This window comes from Hesperophylax consimilis, chromosome 24 (assembly GCF_061612785.1).
Source record: "Hesperophylax consimilis isolate HC1 chromosome 24, BYU_Hcon_1.0, whole genome shotgun sequence".
In the NCBI taxonomy this organism is placed as follows: Eukaryota; Metazoa; Arthropoda; class Insecta; order Trichoptera; family Limnephilidae; genus Hesperophylax; species Hesperophylax consimilis.
In genome coordinates, this window is record NC_142859.1 from 7,324,245 (window position 1) to 7,341,840 (window position 17,596).

The 17,596-nt window shown below is 36.5% G+C and overlaps 1 protein-coding gene across 1 annotated transcript in view; it reads left to right on the top strand.

Moving 5' to 3' along the window:
• The first annotated feature begins 2,365 nt into the window (after window positions 1–2,365).
• Window positions 2,366–17,596, top strand: part of SMC5 (structural maintenance of chromosomes 5) — a 29,820-nt gene continuing 14,589 nt past the window's right edge. Inside the window, exons 1-8 of the mRNA XM_089646498.1 lie at window positions 2,366–2,506; window positions 3,111–3,252; window positions 4,030–4,439; window positions 7,004–7,250; window positions 7,957–8,164; window positions 8,344–8,491; window positions 9,559–9,700; window positions 11,793–12,001. Of these exons, the coding sequence (XP_089502624.1) occupies window positions 2,433–2,506; window positions 3,111–3,252; window positions 4,030–4,439; window positions 7,004–7,250; window positions 7,957–8,164; window positions 8,344–8,491; window positions 9,559–9,700; window positions 11,793–12,001 (1,580 nt within the window). The 5' untranslated portion in view covers window positions 2,366–2,432. The remainder of the gene's footprint in view (window positions 2,507–3,110; window positions 3,253–4,029; window positions 4,440–7,003; window positions 7,251–7,956; window positions 8,165–8,343; window positions 8,492–9,558; window positions 9,701–11,792; window positions 12,002–17,596) is intronic.

A 17,596-nucleotide genomic window follows, 5' to 3' on the forward strand; every position in this document is an offset into this window, starting at 1 on the left:
GAGCCGAATAACAACAGAAACAGAATAACCAACTTAGCGACCATAGAATGAAAACAGAGTGCGATCAGGATAGCCAACACGCCGACCATAGATAAAAAACAGAACAGCCAACCTTAGCTAATATTAAAATCTAACATTTTTTTACCAAGCTACATTGTTTCTAGCCATATAAGTTGCAAATCATTGGGCTCACCCAAACGTAATTTAAACCGATTCAGCCAAGAACAAACAGTCAAGCTGGAAATTGACATGTTCAGAAAAAGACATCATTAACCCACTTAAATGGTTGAGGAAAGTGGTTGCTCTCTCTACAGCCAGAAGAGGCTCACTACTAAATAACTTGTTTGTGACCACATCAGGAGAGGCAAAACCCGCAACGCAGACAATAATATGGGGGTGGATTTAATCAGTCCTCAGAGAAGCAGGAGTCCACGCAAACCCAGGAAGTGTACGCTCGGCTGTAGCTTCCTCAAACTGGTTGTAAAACTATCCTGTAAAGGAGTTATTCACAAGAGGGAATTGGAAATCTGAACACACCTTCTGGAAATTCTACCGAAGGGAGATCATATACACCGGTAGCTAGCACCTCCGGTGCACAATGACTCCATTCTTAATTCCAGTATAAATAGTATCAAATCTCATAATGGATTCTAGGCATCAGGAACACAAAAAAATTTACCTTCCAATAAAATTTATATTTTGTTTCCATTGATGCCTGGAATCCAGGTTATCCCTACCTGGTGCAATACGAGTCATACGAACAAAAACATCAGGTGACCTGAAATGACCTGACCTGAAAAAAAAACCCCGTCACTACAGTGCTGACAGTACAGAGAGAAATTGTGGCATGTCGAGAAAAAGGGAAAATATAGTGAATAAACACGCGCGAAACGTAAATAAAAAGGGCGAAAGAGTAAGCTCTTTCATAATGGATTCCAGACATCGATGGAAACAAAGTATAAATTTTATTGGTAGTTAAAATTATATAATTTTAAACCGCTTTGCAAACAAATCCTTTCAAAAGTTTGTCATACGAGATGGCTGCTAGGCGATTTCCCCTCACCCTATATTTGGCTTCAACGTCGCTCATACAAAATCGCACTAAAGGGGCTGACAGATAACGCTAGAAGTTCAGAGCGTTTTATATAACTCTATATTGCTCGCCATACTAAAAAGATGATGTGTTATAAGTGGCGAGGACATGCGTTATGATCTGCTAACCAGGCGATATTTGAAAAATTACGGAAGGCGAAAGGGGGTCAGAACAATTTAAGGAGCGCCGTAATTACGCAACTATACCATACAAATATTCAGCGGCAGTCCCTCAAATGCTCTGACCCCCTCTCCTGAGAAATATTTTAGCGAAGTGTCACCCCAACATATAATACTATACTATGCCATGCCAAAATTATGCGCGCACAATATGGCGTAATGTATCTAAGGTAGGCAACACATTACGGTATACGCATCATGGCTTAGACTATTTCAGCATATCGCTCTCCATACACTGCCAATGGGAATGTATGACGAGCGATATGCTGAAATAGGCCAAGCCAAGAAAATATAACGCGCTTATAGCTTATATATATTGTGGTCTGTCACAGGCTTAAGGCTCAATAAGGGCTTATTAGGTCGATATTTTCGAGCACGTGATTGGTATATCTATGCGTCACTGTTTTTTATCCATTGGCCTCCGAATTGTTTTGTACCGAAGTTTTAAATCTGCAGTGGTGTACTAAATCTTACATAACTTTTAAACTAGACATGCAAACGAAACAATTTTTTTAAATTTACTCGTTCATTGAATTAAGGTATGCAAAAAATATATGCAGTTTTTAAAAAAATAATAATAATACGATTAAACGAGGATATAAAAATATTTTTTTTATAAAAACCTTTTTTTTTTTCTTTTTTTTTATAATTGGATTAAGAAAAGTTTTACATCAATCATACTAATGACCATAATATATTTTATTACAATTTGGGCTGATGTTAGCCGCCCACCACGCATTTTACGAACAAGCTTGTCAATTCCCGAACCACACGCTATTTAAAAAAAATTCAATGACGCTGAAATATAACAAAATTTCAATCATAAATATCAGGAAAAAACCGTACCAACGGGGTCCTGCCAATTACTACGAAATGAATGCTTAATTATCTACAGAGTGATTGGCATTTAAAATTTTAAACACAGATGTCAAAAATGTATCCCTTTTTCGTTTTTAAGCCTACGACACCAGACCCGCCGGGACGGCGTCGTTTGAGGCCAATGGGTTAACTTTGCAAGATTGGTACAGCACATGGGTGTTTTAAATATCTATGTGTGCACTGTTTACGGATATCTATGGTTAACTTTGTTTACATGAAGTTCCCGCCGTGCATCACTTTTACCTGTCACATTCCGCATTATCCAAATTAAAACATAACGAATGGCGAACACAAATAGTAAAGGCCGTGGACACACGCCGGGATCCATTTACAGAATCGCACTGGAGAATTTCGTGTATGTGATACCTATTTTTACATTCATTTACACTGTTTGTTGTGCGCGCTTTTTTGTTTTGAAAACAAAAATGTTTTCGTTTGTTTCTTCGTAATTGTTTTTGTGTTCACTGTTAATACAATAAAATATCATATTATCTTCCTATAGGAGCTCTGATACTAAAATCTGTAATAATGGTTCTCGTTACACAAATTTCACAGGTTTTTGGGAACTCATATCTCGTTATAGATTTTCTTTTTTTAAAATTTTTCCAACTAATTTTATGGCATTTTGAACTGTTTTGGCTATATTGTTTTTGGACTAGGTTTATAAACGAAAAGTCAGAGAACAGCAATTTTCTTAAAAGTATGCATTTCCATTATGTTTTGGGTCATTTTTCTTTTGTTTTAGCTTTTTTTAACTCGTAACTTAAGCACAAACGGTCTACCGAACCAAACAAACCAGCGAAACTTATTTATTACAATAAAAATAAAGGTTTCAAACTATTATTCTTGATCTTATCTTCAAAAGAGTTTTATTCTTTATTTTGTTATTAACATCTCCTATCTCATTTTTGCATCTTTTAGGTTTGTTCTCTAATGAATTCTTTCTTTTATCTTTGCAGCACTTTTCGTCAAGTTGAAGTGTTTCCTGGAGCATCATTGAACCTAATAATTGGTCCAAATGGAACGGGAAAGTCCACTTTTGTGTGCGCCATTGTGCTCGGATTGGGCGGCAAGACGAGCGTCATTGGTCGAGCTAAGACGGTATTTATTCACTACTTATTATAGTTCAATTATAAACCAGTGGAATTTAAGTAATTATTTCCTACAACTGAAATTGAGTTTATGGTCACAATAAGAAAATTGGTTGGGATCATAAATAATTAAAGATGACAATATTAGTTATGAAGAAAAGAGTCGGAATAGTGTAAATAATCATTTTTTAAAAGCTCATTTTTATTTAAAGTCAGCACCAGGCGCTGCCAATGGTCTTGAATATACATTATACGTAAAACTCAAAAATCAAGTTAGATTGGAGTACAGTACAACCACTTTGGTCTTTGCTTTCATGATGTATTCGAGAGTAATTATTGTATTGTGTATGTAATAAAATATCTACATACTTCCACAAATAATTCTATTATTTTTTATTCATATGAAATTTAGGTAAGTACCTATCTATTCATTAATATGAACTGTAATTTTTTTATACGCATAAATAAAATATGTAAGTATGTATAAATATGAAATAAAACAAAATATTTTGATAATTTTCTTTTAAATTTGTGTAATATTGTATATTGAAAATAAAAGAGTTATGTATATAAAAAAAGCTGCCTTCACTTCCTTCAAAATCGTGGCTGGAATGTTGTTTTTACTTTTTGGGTAAATAAGTCTCTACTTTGAGATTTTAGTTCCCACCAAGTCTACAGCATGGCTTTGGATATTAAAGATGGCGGTGGTTGAACTGATCATGTATCACAGGCATTTGGAACTTTAGTGTCCGTGGCTTTCAGAACCAATAATTTAGATAATTTTTAGATTGGTGAGTATGTCAAAAGCGGTCACCAGCAAGCCACCATAGAGATCGAACTCTATCAGGATGAGGGGCAGCCCAATATCACCGTAACGCGCAACTTCAACTGCGACAACAACACGGTGTGGTCCATAGACAAGAAGCCCGTCAAGATGAAGGACATTACAGACCTGATGGACAGACTCAGCATCCGCGTGGACAATCTGTGTCAGCTCCTTCCGCAGGATCGGGTCCAGGACTTTGCCAAAATGAACCCCCAGGAGCTACTGAAGTCTACGCAGATCGCCGTCAGCGGGCAGGAGGCTGTTGATCTGCTGGCGGAGCTGATTGAGAATAAAACCAGTCATAGGAATCTCAACGGGAAGTTGTTGCAACTTTCTACACAGCTTACGGAGCAGGAGACTATTAATGCCAAGTGAGTCATGGATTTAATTTAATTGTTGATTTTTTTACGTTATTTTTTTGTTTGTTCTTCTTGTAACAGATTAGTAACATCGTTAACTTTTAGCTATTAACTTATAGGTGCCGGCACAAAAATTCAATAAATAAAAATATGTTTTTGCTAACTATCCTGCAGCCAAGTGGGGGAGTAGGTATTACCCAAAATTACCATACTCCTTATTGTAAATTAAACACGAGTTTTGAGGAGACAGAACTAACTGGAACGTTTATTTTAATAAGTTTTAAAACCATAGACAAGATAATCATAGACAACAGATCATTTTGATATAAGAAATTAACACTTATATTAGCTTAAATACTTGACATATCATTTTAGTATTTTACGTATTCCTGCGCAAATACATAAGTTATGGTAACTTATGTATTTTGTATAATTGATTGAAAAATTGGGATTTCTATAGTTTAAGACAGAAAAATGCATGGGGTCGTCAGAAAACCCACTTGGTTACAGATGTTTTGTTTGGCATCTTGGCCTGTCAAAAGTTATAGCCAAGTGTAGACAATGCCATACTCGATTTTTCGACATTCGACATTTTTATTTTTGTTGAAGTAATATCTAAAGGCAAAATTAATGTGTAAGGTCGACAGTGCAACTGCAGTCTTTCGTACCGTGCTTTAGCACTATTCTTCAACACTGCAAATGCAGGGCTCCGACCCCTAGGGGTTAAATGTTGCAATGAAATGTTTTCTGTTTCTATTTGATTTTTTAATACTCTTTCAAAGATCTTTGATAGTGAGTTTAGCAATATGATTGATCTGAAGTTAGTTATTTCCATTTTGTCTCCCGCTTTATAAACAGAGATATATTATAATTATCATTTTAGTTTTATCGTATTATTTTTATTGTGACGGTCTACATTGCTCACTTTTATTTAATCATTTCAATCCGGTCCTCTCATTTACTTCCGCGCTATTTCTGCGGCCGCCTTCCATTGGAGACCTCTCCTCGCACAGCATCAGGAGTTGCTTTCCCCAGTTTTATCTAGGGCGGCAACTGGATTTTCCTCCGGAACTGCCGCCAGTTTATTTAAGCGGAATTCGGTCTTCTGGCATTCGAGAACATGTCACAAGTAATTATTGTGTGTGAAATGTCGAGCATGATTATCTTGTTCAAAGGGATTGTGGGGAGTGAATTTATGAATAAAATAACTCACATGCTCTCAAACAATACAATTTTCAAATTTGATTAGAGTGGAGTACAAGAGTGTAACTAACAATACACTACAATATAGGCATAAGTAACTACAATATAGGCAAGATAGAGAGTGCAAATCATTTCAGATGAATTTATGTTAACATACGCAATTTATGGCGGTAGTACTACGGTGGTAATCTTGAATCCTGTTCTGTCAGCTTCAGGTTGTCTCCGAAAATTAATCGTCAGGTTTCTCTGGTGTTAGTCTAAACGGTTTAGATCTTTTAGTTATATATTCTAAAAATTCTGTAGATATATTCTACAAATTCCATGTATTAGATATTCGACAAATTTACGCAAAAACTATCTTAACTCATCTGTCACATACATTTTATGAAAATACCCAAAATATTGTAAACACGAGGCACAAAACCAAAGAACTCATACAAACACAACATTTGGTCAAGAAATTTCAAATACATTGCGTCTAAAATAAACAATAACCTACCTGAAAAGACAAGAAAATCGAATAATATTAACAAATACAAAATCCCGATCAAACAATGGATCATCGAAAAAGGTCGTGCAATAATTAGTCACCTCACCCAGATATAATCCTCTATCTCATTATTGTTATATAGCAATGATTTTTTCGTTTGAATTACCAAGTGTACAAAAATGTATGGATTTAGTTCGAAATATAAAGAGATTTCGTAGGGAACTCGTGATAACTTTGAATTATAGAGAGGTTCGAATTATCGCAGGTTTGAATTAACGAGAGTCGACTGTACTACCTACCAACCTGAAAATTTTTGTCAAATATTTGTGCTTTATAGAAAAATGTACTTTATTTTAATATTATAAAATATTTGTAAACTAGTCTGTCTCGGCACAGGATTTCCTAGTGAGATAGGCAAAGCCAAAAATATATATGTAAACCTTTTTATATAGATGCACATAATAATAATAATAATAGTTATGGAATCCATCCACAGCTCGCTGCGTCATTTCCGAAATTCGCATCGCTTGGATGTTCGAGAGTCTTCGGCGAACTCCGACTAATGTTGCTATAGCATCAGAAGGGGTGTGGCAGTTATGTGACGATTGGGTAACAACCCAAACGTTACAAACAGGTCCATCGACTTTTCTATAAAGTGTAGTAGAAGTTCGATACCAATAATTCTACAGTATTGTCTCTATAATCCAAACAATTAAAAACCGAGCCTGTTTGGTTTAACGAATTTTCAGTATTCTTGAATATTTAAGAAACCCACCCCGCCCGCGTCCCCCGGTGGTTCGGATTACTGGAGGTTTCGATTGTAGTTGCGGAGACTATACTGTACTATGTATTCAATACTAATCAAATTGTCTGTTGCTTGTAGCATGCAGACAGAGATCAACTCCATGCAGGAGCGCAAGAAGATGGAGAAAGAGATAGTCGTCTCGGAGAAGAAGAAACTGTGGCTGGAGTACGAGGGCCTCAAGAGTCGGGTGGACGAGATTACCCAGGACCGCGATGCCGCCCACAAGTTCGTCAGGGAGCACCGCCTTAAGATGCAGCCCATGGAGCAGAAGATAGAGATTGGCAAGAGGGAGGTCACCAAGATGGAAGAGTCCAAGAGCTCAATGGTCAGTGGAGTTTGATTGTCATATTCATTTTTAAGTACAAAGGTAAAATTTTTTGCCTTTTCTGTCTGGAAGTTAGTTTTTGAAATATCCATCCACAAACTCTTTGAGGATACAGCAAATTTGAGGCTTTAAGAAAAGCCTTGGTTCAAACTCGTAATTTCCCCTTGCCGGGCAGATCACTTTACCAATTTTATCAATAAACAATTTTTCAAACCTACTTTATTACTCCACTACCTACATTTTGCCCTTGAGGTGATTTTCTCACGAAAATGGGGCTATACAAATAATTCAATCATTATTATTATGAAAGAATATCTTTGTTTTATACCACTTTATAAAATATATATAGGTCTACCGGTTTCGGTTGAACTCAACCTTCATCAGGACAGTACAAATATAAACTCGAAATTTGTATTCTCAGTTTATATTTGTACTGTTCTGATGAAGGTTGAGTTCAACCGAAACCGGTCGACGTATATAAATTTAATAAAGTGGTTTAAAACAAAGATATTCTTTCATTTGTGTAATAATGTCAAGTCACAAAGTGTTTGCTTCCTTCGATAATTTTTCATTATTATTATCTTTCTTGAAATCATTGATATTATCATGTCCACTAGTCTAATTGGTATACATTTTTATTATTTTGTTTATTCTGAATCATATTGTGTAAAAGTAAAACAAAAATTAATGCTGTTTCATTTTCCAGGGCAAAGAAATCTCCCTACTTCTGAGAAAGATACGCGATACGAAGGAAGCTTCCCAGTCTCAAAATGGCAACATTCGAGAGCTGGAGGCAGAACTGGCCGCCAAGATACTGCAGCACAAGAACAAGCACCGTGATATTGAGCAAGCCAAGGCCACGCTGTCCAGGATGCAGAACGATTTCAATAATCTGCTGCAGCAGTATGGGGACGGTGAGAATTATTTTTTTATTAAATACATATTTCATTATTTTTTTTTTATTATTAAATATAATGACTTTCTTCCCATCTTCAGAAAATCTAATCCATCTTTGTAAAACTCAGTGCCCCTTTCTTATGTGAATAACTTCCTTCTCTTTTTTAAAATGAATGTCAATTTTGGAAAATTCCAGAATCAATGGTGAAACAAGAGATGATGAAATTACACCAACCCATAACTAAAACCAACACAAGCATTGACCAATTGAAGCAGAAAAAAGTACAATTGCAGTACGAATTGGATTCCAAAATCACACCTCTTGTGAGGCTCTCCGAAAACAGGTAATTATTATTCCATCTCATGTTCTTTTATCTATTTATCATTTTCCACTTTTTGGGGAGTATTTTACCAATCACGGTAAGGTCATATAACATCTCAGACTAATTTGGTCACTTTCGGAAACAACTCATAATGTCTCATAGAAATTGTTGTGTCTCCTTTACTGCCATTGTGAGAAATAAATTTAAACGGTGTTAGAAAAAGAAAACACCACGCTTTATATTCAAATCTAGAAGTTAACCACAGAAGAATTAAATTTAAATCTCTATGAAACTAAAGGTTCCGCGACTGCAATATGAGACTTTGTGAATTTTTTATCATTTATTATAATATAAAACGGTCATAAATTGAGGTGACATTTGTATGGTACGTTTGTCTAATAAAATGTGTGTTTTGTCATTACCACTGGTTATCAGATCAGTTATTTTAGATCATTGTTTAGATGAAAACACGTGAGGAGTGCCATTTTTAAAACCTTTTTATGTTTGCATAAAAAATTTTAATATTTCAAAAATTATATGTTTATTTTTATAGTAAAATTTTTAAGAGTATTTCATTATCATTCAAAAACTGTTTTTAGTTTTCGGATGCGTTCAGAATTATTCCATTTATTTGGATTTATTGCAAAGCAGAAATACTCTGACCTTCTGACAGAATATGCCAGAAGCGTGAGGGGTTGAATATATACTGGATTTCGGTCTCTATTCACGGTGATACTGAGAGTATCTTTTACACTAAAATGATGTACTGCACTGTATGGCCCGTGATACTTGATTGGTCCAACACATCGGCGATCTTTCTGTTTTTCCTGTTTTCCACTTTGCCAGTGACTATGGCTTTTCCAGATTCGATTCCTCAATTTGGCGAACAACATATCTTAGAATACGCGTATTCTACCGTGTTAAGTAACAGCACAGTGTCTTCCTTGAGACATTCAAGGAAGACACTATGCTTTTATTTACCACAGCAGTACTGTGGATGCTTAGCTCTTCTAGAAATGTTAGATTAATGCGGATGGCTGTCTATAAAATCCATTACTTGTATATTTAGTGTGTTTGTTTGTTTGTAGGCTGCGTAGTCTGAACAACGTGGCCAACAAGAGGCTGGAGACCCTACAGAACGTGAATGAACATGCTTATCGCGCCGTCTCGTGGCTGCGGCAAAACGAAGACATGTTTAAAGGCAACGTTTACGAACCCATGTTGCTGACGGTATTGATTTGTTACTCTTTTTTTAATTTTTTTGTTTCCTTGAGCACTCAGGCCATAGGCTACTTCCCATTTTACCTCATTCCTTATTAACCCTTTCTTAATAAGGAAGTTGAGTTCATTTTTTTTTTTTTTTCTTATCAATGTTCGCATTCAAACTTAAATACTGGTATTTTTTTTTTTTTTTTAAGTTTTTTTTCATAATTAAATTAATTCTCAAAGTTTAAATTTTATTAAGCCCGCCAAAACGAGCGGAATCCGAGCGGTAAGAGGCGGGGTGTGGTGTGACGTCATTCGAACTGTGAAAACCACGTCGCATAAGCATTTTGTATCGAAAAATTTGTAATTCTTCAACAAGGAATTCCAGTAATTTTTTTACCAATGTTAACCGTCTATTAGAATTGATGTTATTAAAAAAAAAAGAAAATTGATTAAGATTTCATAGTTAAATTAATATTTTAAGTTAGAATATTTGCTTTTCTCGCCCGGTACGGTACTTGTACGGTATTGCCGTCGCTACTTGTTGACGTTCCCCGCGCGAATTCAGGACCACCGCGCAGAAAAGTAAAGACCAATAGTAAAATAACGGTTTACAGCCCAGTTCACTGTTTGACTTTTCTGGGCGGCCGGCGGCCTGAAGTGTATCACATGCTATGTGACATGTATAATAATAAAAACTTCTAAGTTATGCAATAAACAACATATTATTATAAAGCACTATACGAATATGTATCTTTAGAAATCCATTTCATATAATAACAACAAATACGTACATATATTTGACAAACCCAAATAAACCTTTGGCCTATACACCTCTCTCATCTAAACCGACCATCTCTCATGTAATAGAAAGAGATGCACCATAGGTGATCTGTTGTACGTACAATCACGACACATGTGACGTCAGAATTCTTTCGACCAATCGTGGAGCGTATATAGTCTATTGCTATTGAATGCTTTTTCAAGAACGTTTAACTAATTCTAAGAATAATAATATAGAAATATATTTATATATTTAGAATCGATATTTTTTGATCTACATGAACATATTTTTTAAAAGTCAAAATATTTTTTACTCAACTTCCTTATTCCCTTTGATAAAGTTCACTAGGGTTGTGATTGTACATTCGACCATGTCTCCTGGTTCCACAAAGCCTTGTTCCCATCAGGGCGGGACATTGGCACCAGAATACCATCCTTTACTCTTTATCCGTACTTTGATTTTTTAATGGTTGTTTTACTCTCCTAACTACAATATGTTATAACATCACAGTTTGTTTGCTAAAGAGATAAACTGAAAGAAGTGTGTTTTTGGCATTTCTGTTGCACCTGAAGTAAGATCAATTTTTCTTTACTTCTGGTGAAATCGATCTAACAGATAATCAATTCTATTGGCTTGTCTGGGACCTAAGAGTGAAGTGAAGACCACGGATTTGAAGTAAATTGGTGGTGTCACTTTAAATTTAAATGTAAATTGGTGGTGTCACTTTAACGTAAATTGGTGGTGTTTTATTTCAAATCGATGTTGATCACACTTCTAGAAATTATTTTTTTTATTCAGTGTCAGGAGTTCCATGATAAAACAGAATGAATGTAACCTAACCTAATTAACTGAACATGACGAAGTCCTGCTTTAACTCAACCGTCTGTCTGTAAGTCTGTTTGTACATTCCGTTTCAAGATGGTGTCCTTGTTGAATACAAATAAAATAAAAAATTACTCAAAAAAAAAAAAAAAATGCAAACTACCAAAAAAATATTTTTTCAATAGAAATGTATGAATGCATAAAGGAAACAACTTTAAAAAAATTCAGTATTATAGCTAAGATTATCTGTGACAGTTTCACTTGATTAACTTTTTTGCTTTCTTATAAAATTATTTACAAAATAAATAAAAACCAGTTTTTTTGCTTGAAATCGAACGTTTCTAGACTCCGTTTGTCAAGCGATTTTAATGCCTATTACCTACGATATAAGGTATACCAAGAATGTACACATTTTTGAATTGTTGCTTCCTCTTAACAATGTTATGGTAGCAGAGTTGAGGAGGTCATCTCTGAAGACAAAATGAACTTGTTGGCATTAATGTCTTCTAGCTGAACTTCAAGGAGCCCGGCCTGGCCAAGTACCTGGAGAACACGGTGGCCTCGCGAGACCTGGTAGCCTTCACCTTTGAGGATAGCGCCGATATGAACCTGTTCCTGAAGAAGGTGCGCTCGGAGATGGGGTTGAAGCTAGTCAATGCGGTGTGCAGCCAGCCTTCCAGCGTCGTTTACCAGCCGACCATTCCCATCAGCCAGCTGGGGTGAGTGTTGGAGTCCTGAAATTTGCCATTAACATACAGTCCATCAAGAAAGTGTAGAATTGCATGCATACTTTTTTATTTTGATTTATTATTTTAACCTCTTGTGTGCCAACGTATCCTTAAAGATATTTAACCTCTTGTGTGCCAACGTATCCTTAAAGATGTTTAAAAAAAAAATTCTCTGTATATCTATTCGACTCCAATCTTCCATATAATTTTAAAATTTGCCAATTTAAACAAGATTAATATATAAATTCATCTTTCCTCTCTTCATAATTTAAACTGATTGCCGAAAACATCTTGAAGGGTGAAAGCCAGAAACATTGGGAAAAAGAAACTATTTATTTATTTTCACATATACGGCACAACATGTGCCATTCACGTACTAAATTACAGAGAATAGTACAGCAACATAAGGAATGCAACAATATAAATCTAAGTATAATGGTATAATCAGTAAATAGTAGTAAGGTTAAAAGTATGAAAAAAAGAGATATAAATAAAATATAAGTAGCAATCTGTAGTATAGTATTAAGTCAAAGTAAGAAATTATATGTAATAATATACAATAAAGTAGTATAAGCAAAAATGAAGTGCTTATAAAATGTCTGAAAGGCAATAAGAGTTTGTAAAAAATAAAATAAAAAAAATTTAGAAAGGTACCTAAAGGTAACCTACTATTAGAAAATGAAAAGAATAAAATAAATACTATTTTATAATATGAAATATATATAATATTTATGGTGGATTGTATACTATTTTTATAGTCGGAGATCAGAAGTGATAAGAAGTTAATAAATGGTAAGTATAAGTTGTAATTGTACTTACAAAGAAGGCAAAACTAATTTTCCAACGACCGGGATATTAATTTCTTCATCCATTGTTTTAAATTTAATACAAGGAAATAATTTTTTTTTAATTCACAATGGTAGTATTTTCACAAACTTTGAATACCGTTAAAAATGTGTGGAAGATTTAATGTTTATTTTTCTGATTCTGATCATTGTACTAAAAATGTGTAATTTTATTACTTTCAAAATAATTATTGATTTGATAAACCGCACATGCTGAAACAGTTCCAACTGGCTACAACGTTATTAAGTCACCAATGTTGCCCAGCATGACTTCGACGCTGTGGAATTCACAAATAAAAACGAACATGGCATTTTGGCGGCAATCGAAAATGACACATTTTATTTTTTATTGTAGAGCGGAGACGGTTTACACATTCCCTTGAGCACTTATTGTGCTATCTCCTGCTTTACCTTCCTTTCCTTTAACAGTCATCTGGTCCCTTTTATTGTAGAGAGGAGACGGTTTACAAATTCCCTTGAGCACTTATTGTGCTATCTCCTGCTTTACCTTCCTTTCCTTTAACAGTCATCTGGTCCCTTTTATTGAAGAGCGGAGACGGTTTACAAATTCCCTTGAGCACTTATTGTGCTATCTCCTGCTTTACCTTCCTTTCCTTTAACAGTCATCTGGTCCCTTTTATTGTAGAGCGGAGACGGTTTACACATTCCCTTGAGCACTTATTGTGCTATCTCCTGCTTTACCTTCCTTTCCTTTAACAGTCATCTGGTCCCTTTTATTGAAGAGCGGAGACGGTTTACAAATTCCCTTGAGCACTTATTGTGCTATCTCCTGCTTTACCTTCCTTTCCTTTAACAGTCATCTGGTCCCTTTTATTGTAGAGCGGAGACGGTTTACACATTCCCTTGAGCACTTATTGTGCTATCTCCTGCTTTACCTTCCTTTCCTTTAACAGTCATCTGGTCCCTTTTATTGTAGAGAGGAGACGGTTTACACATTCCCTTGAGCACTTATTGTGCTATCTCCTGCTTTACCTTCCTTTCCTTTAACAGTCATCTGGTCCCTTTTATTGTAGAGAGGAGACGGTTTACACATTCCCTTGAGCACTTATTGTGCTATCTCCTGCTTTACCTTCCTTTCCTTTAACAGTCATCTGGTCCCTTTTATTGTAGAGAGGAGACGGTTTACACATTCCCTTGAGCACTTATTGTGCTATCTCCTGCTTTACCTTCCTTTCCTTTAACAGTCATCTGGTCCCTTTTATTGAAGAGCGGAGACGGTTTACACATTCCCTTGAGCACTTATTGTGCTATCTCCTGCTTTACCTTCCTTTCCTTTAACAGTCATCTGGTCCCTTTTATTGTAGAGAGGAGACGGTTTACACATTCCCTTGAGCACTTATTGTGCTATCTCCTGCTTTACCTTCCTTTCCTTTAACAGTCATCTGGTCCCTTTTATTGTAGAGAGGAGACGGTTTACACATTCCCTTGAGCACTTATTGTGCTATCTCCTGCTTTACCTTCCTTTCCTTTAACAGTCATCTGGTCCCTTTTATTGAAGAGCGGAGACGGTTTACACATTCCCTTGAGCACTTATTGTGCTATCTCCTGCTTTACCTTCCTTTCCTTTAACAGTCATCTGGTCCCTTTTATTGTAGAGAGGAGACGGTTTACACATTCCCTTGAGCACTTATTGTGCTATCTCCTGCTTTACCTTCCTTTCCTTTAACAGTCATCTGGTCCCTTTTATTGTAGAGAGGAGACGGTTTACACATTCCCTTGAGCACTTATTGTGCTATCTCCTGCTTTACCTTCCTTTCCTTTAACAGTCATCTGGTCCCTTTTATTGTAGAGAGGAGACGGTTTACACATTCCCTTGAGCACTTATTGTGCTATCTCCTGCTTTACCTTCCTTTCCTTTAACAGTCATCTGGTCCCTTTTATTGAAGAGCGGAGACGGTTTACACATTCCCTTGAGCACTTATTGTGCTATCTCCTGCTTTACCTTCCTTTCCTTTAACAGTCATCTGGTCCCTTTTATTGTAGAGAGGAGACGGTTTACAAATTCCCTTGAGCACTTATTGTGCTATCTCCTGCTTTACCTTCCTTTCCTTTAACAGTCATCTGGTCCCTTTTATTGAAGAGCGGAGACGGTTTACAAATTCCCTTGAGCACTTATTGTGCTATCTCCTGCTTTACCTTCCTTTCCTTTAACAGTCATCTGGTCCCTTTTATTGTAGAGAGGAGACGGTTTACACATTCCCTTGAGCACTTATTGTGCTATCTCCTGCTTTACCTTCCTTTCCTTTAACAGTCATCTGGTCCCTTTTATTGTAGAGCGGAGACGGTTTACACATTCCCTTGAGCACTTATTGTGCTATCTCCTGCTTTACCTTCCTTTCCTTTAACAGTCATCTGGTCCCTTTTATTGTAGAGAGGAGACGGTTTACACATTCCCTTGAGCACTTATTGTGCTATCTCCTGCTTTACCTTCCTTTCCTTTAACAGTCATCTGGTCCCTTTTATTGTAGAGAGGAGACGGTTTACACATTCCCTTGAGCACTTATTGTGCTATCTCCTGCTTTACCTTCCTTTCCTTTAACAGTCATCTGGTCCCTTTTATTGAAGAGCGGAGACGGTTTACACATTCCCTTGAGCACTTATTGTGCTATCTCCTGCTTTACCTTCCTTTCCTTTAACAGTCATCTGGTCCCTTTTATTGTAGAGAGGAGACGGTTTACACATTCCCTTGAGCACTTATTGTGCTATCTCCTGCTTTACCTTCCTTTCCTTTAACAGTCATCTGGTCCCTTTTATTGAAGAGCGGAGACGGTTTACACATTCCCTTGAGCACTTATTGTGCTATCTCCTGCTTTACCTTCCTTTCCTTTAACAGTCATCTGGTCCCTTTTATTGAAGAGCGGAGACGGTTTACAAATTCCCTTGAGCACTTATTGTGCTATCTCCTGCTTTACCTTCCTTTCCTTTAACAGTCATCTGGTCCCTTTTATTGTAGAGAGGAGACGGTTTACACATTCCCTTGAGCACTTATTGTGCTATCTCCTGCTTTACCTTCCTTTCCTTTAACAGTCATCTGGTCCCTTTTATTGTAGAGCGGAGACGGTTTACACATTCCCTTGAGCACTTATTGTGCTATCTCCTGCTTTACCTTCCTTTCCTTTAACAGTCATCTGGTCCCTTTTATTGTAGAGAGGAGACGGTTTACACATTCCCTTGAGCACTTATTGTGCTATCTCCTGCTTTACCTTCCTTTCCTTTAACAGTCATCTGGTCCCTTTTATTGTAGAGAGGAGACGGTTTACACATTCCCTTGAGCACTTATTGTGCTATCTCCTGCTTTACCTTCCTTTCCTTTAACAGTCATCTGGTCCCTTTTATTGAAGAGCGGAGACGGTTTACACATTCCCTTGAGCACTTATTGTGCTATCTCCTGCTTTACCTTCCTTTCCTTTAACAGTCATCTGGTCCCTTTTATTGTAGAGAGGAGACGGTTTACACATTCCCTTGAGCACTTATTGTGCTATCTCCTGCTTTACCTTCCTTTCCTTTAACAGTCATCTGGTCCCTTTTATTGAAGAGCGGAGACGGTTTACACATTCCCTTGAGCACTTATTGTGCTATCTCCTGCTTTACCTTCCTTTCCTTTAACAGTCATCTGGTCCCTTTTATTGAAGAGCGGAGACGGTTTACACATTCCCTTGAGCACTTATTGTGCTATCTCCTGCTTTACCTTCCTTTCCTTTAACAGTCATCTGGTCCCTTTTATTGAAGAGCGGAGACGGTTTACACATTCCCTTGAGCACTTATTGTGCTATCTCCTGCTTTACCTTCCTTTCCTTTAACAGTCATCTGGTCCCTTTTATTGAAGAGCGGAGACGGTTTACACATTCCCTTGAGCACTTATTGTGCTATCTTCTGCTTTACCTTCCTTTCCTTTAACAGTCATCTGGTCCCTTTTATTGTAGAGCGGAGACGGTTTACACATTCCCTTGAGCACTTATTGTGCTATCTCCTGCTTTACCTTCCTTTCCTTTAACAGTCATCTGGTCCCTTTTATAAAGCTCACCAGGGTTGTCATTGGATGTGAGGTTATGTGTTCTGGTTCCACAATGTGTCTTTCCAGGTCTCATCTCTGCTCTCCAATCTCCCTTGGTTCCCTGTGGTTGCCCCACAGGAGAAGAGTTCGCGGAGGCGGTCTCAGCTCTCCTGTACATTTTAAATCGCTACAGAATATTTATTCGTAATCACAAAAATAAAATAAAAATACCTTCATTATCGTAATTTTTCTTGAGAATTAAAAAAAAAACAGTGAAAATACTCTATCGTGATTATTGCATCAACCGAATTTTGTTCTGCAACCGACGAGTCAATCAATTTGGAACCCTTGATGTAGAATGATAGTTGGGGATTTCAAAGGTTTTCTCATACCTTTTGGATGCATGTAGGTGAAGCAAAAAATAATAAATAAAATATTTAAACAATACAATCATTCGGGAAAACTTTAAAGGGTAATTATTAATCCTCGAATGCATACATTTTTTGCTTCTCACTATACAAAAAACAAACAAAAAAAAATGTACCGCGTAAAAACCAATCAGAGCTACTAACCAATAATTTTTAGCTCTAGCCCGATAAACAGTGTATTTAGATTTTTTAAAGTTTACTCACTTCCACAAAGTAATTATTCGGGCGTATTGGACAAAATTCTGGATTCAATTGCCAACTGGCGGATTATAAATATGACAGCAGGGCCACCTATGCC